A 2,284-nucleotide genomic window follows, 5' to 3' on the forward strand; every position below is an offset into this window, starting at 1 on the left:
CTCTTGTATGCATGGGGTAAAGTTCGTGACCAGGATAGTATCATGCCTACACAAGTGTATTCATTGATGATATCATTATCTATTCTAAGTTCCTTGAAGAGCAAGAAGTGCACTTAAGGGCGATTTTTGAAGAACTGCGTGCTAAGAAGATCTACATGAATGGAAAGAAATGTGAAGACTTTCTCAAATGAGATATGTTACAAAGGGCCACATTATCTCTAATGGAGGTATTCGCAAGGATCCTCCCAAGTTTAAGGTAATAGAAGAAGGGCCACATTATCTCTAATGGAGGTATTTGCAAGGATCCTCCCAAGTTTAAGGTAATAGAAGAAGGGCCTTAACCTAAGAATCTCTACAAGATAAGAAGTTTTATTTGTATGTGTTTATATTATAGACGTTCTTAGAGAAGTTCTCTATAATAACAGGTCCACCCAAGACTTAACAAAGAAAAAGGTTAAGTTCCAAGGGATTGCTAAAGGAAAATGTAGCCTTTAATTCATTAAAGAAAGGCTAATGAAAAATCACTTCCAGTGCTTCCTAATGCTACAAGCCTTCTAAAGTGTAATATGATGCATATTCAAATAGCAAAGGGGATGTTACTTTCTAACAAGAAATTCCAATGGCTATACAAGTTGCAGTTTGCAAATGAAAGGAAGGACTCAAGGAATCTATGACAAGAATTGCTTGTAGTTATACATGCATTAGATTCAAGGATGCACTATTTGTTGGGTATAGAATATCAACGTATCAAGTACAGGTAAATGAGATAAGCTAATTTTATTTTGTAATTTTACTTTCTTAATGTTCATGTTTTAGGCAAGCAAGATGTGGTCGCCAATGCAATGTCTAGACGACCTATGGTTAATGTTATCTAAATAGCATATCATCATGATTTGGTAAGCATGATTGGCAAGTATGCTAAAGATAGGGATTCTTGTTTCCATGATTATAATAGACTTAGATAATGGTAGTCTCATTGTTCTATCTCACAAAAGAAAAGATTTTTATGGTATAGCTCAAGACTATACATAACAAAGAATCTTTGTGAGAAGGTAGTACTTGAATCATATGTCCATTTTATGTGGACCACTGTGGAATTCAAGTTAGCATTAAAAACCATAGAAATCTATTTTTGTTGGTCGTTGATGACATAAGACATCCATAAAAATGTTACACAATGCATGGATTGTATAAAGGTCACACATGATTGAGGAAAGTCTCCTTTGAAGGTAGACCAAAGTTCCCCCAATCTTGAGGATGCATCAAAACATATTTGCCGCAGATGAATATGTGCGTGATCTTCAAACATCGTTTGCAAAGATAAAAGACGCTATAAAAGCTTCCCAAGAAAAGCAAAAGAGTGCTGCTGACAAGCATAGAAGATCCCTTGATTTCAAGGAAGATGACTGGGTCTTGCTCAAGTTTCCCAAGGCTTGCCTATGGCAAACCACGGGCAAAGATTGGCAAGGAATGCACTCGGGTCATCAAAAGTACTATGCCAAGTTAGCACGTCACTACTATGGTCCATTTCAGATTCTGGAAATGATAAATGAAACATCTTATAGGCTAAAGTTGCTAGATCACTGGCACATTCAAAATGCCTTCCATATAAGCTTGTTAAAAGTCTATAAGGGTACTCCTCCTACGGAGCCTATTATAGAAGACCCACTAGAATTTGATGAGCTCGAGGAAATTCTCCAACCAGAGAGTATCCTTAGGCATGAAGATAAGCTGCTACGAAATGGTAAGGTGCTCCGTAAGTATCTAGTTAAATTTAAGAATCATTCTTTTAATGATGCTAAATGGATAGTTGATGAGCCGCAGCTTAAGGATTCAATGACACTTGTAAATGCTTAAAACCAAATACAAGGGTTATAATATACGACAAGTATGTAAAAACAAAAGTAATCAAGTAAGGTTTCTCTCTATTCTTTTGTCTTCATTTATGTTTTTAAATGTTTTTAAGTACATGCATGTATGAAGAATACGCTTGCGGTAGCTAAGTCTTCCAAGCACCGAATAGATTAGCAATCTATTGTGGAATGGTGTTATAAAGGCTACCATGGTTACAGGCTTACGCCAGCTGTGTCTCCCAAGTACCAAGTATAGTTACTCTATTGTGGAATGGTGTGATCTGCTCAAATGTGGATCTCGAGCAAAATGTTAAGGCCTTCCTTAAATATAAGCATAGTTGAGGATGAATATGATTTAAGGGTGGGGTAATGTCACCAAAAATATATGAATTTATATTTTGGTAAGCTTCACAGGCCTTTCTCTCTCTTAA

The 2,284-nt window shown here is 36.3% G+C and overlaps 1 protein-coding gene across 1 annotated transcript; it reads left to right on the forward strand.

Annotated features, from left to right (window-relative positions):
- Positions 1 to 1,257: 1,257 nt before the first annotated feature.
- LOC147627302 (uncharacterized) lies at positions 1,258 to 1,857 on the forward strand. The gene has a single exon (XM_086815271.1). It carries the CDS (start codon positions 1,258 to 1,260, stop codon positions 1,855 to 1,857), a length of 600 nt encoding a protein of 199 aa, XP_086671397.1.
- Positions 1,858 to 2,284: the final 427 nt, after the last annotated feature.

The sequence above is a fragment of the Cibotium barometz genome, chromosome 21, assembly GCF_041138505.1.
Source record: "Cibotium barometz isolate CiBa-2024 chromosome 21, ASM4113850v1, whole genome shotgun sequence".
Lineage (NCBI taxonomy): Eukaryota > Viridiplantae > Streptophyta > Polypodiopsida > Cyatheales > Cibotiaceae > Cibotium > Cibotium barometz.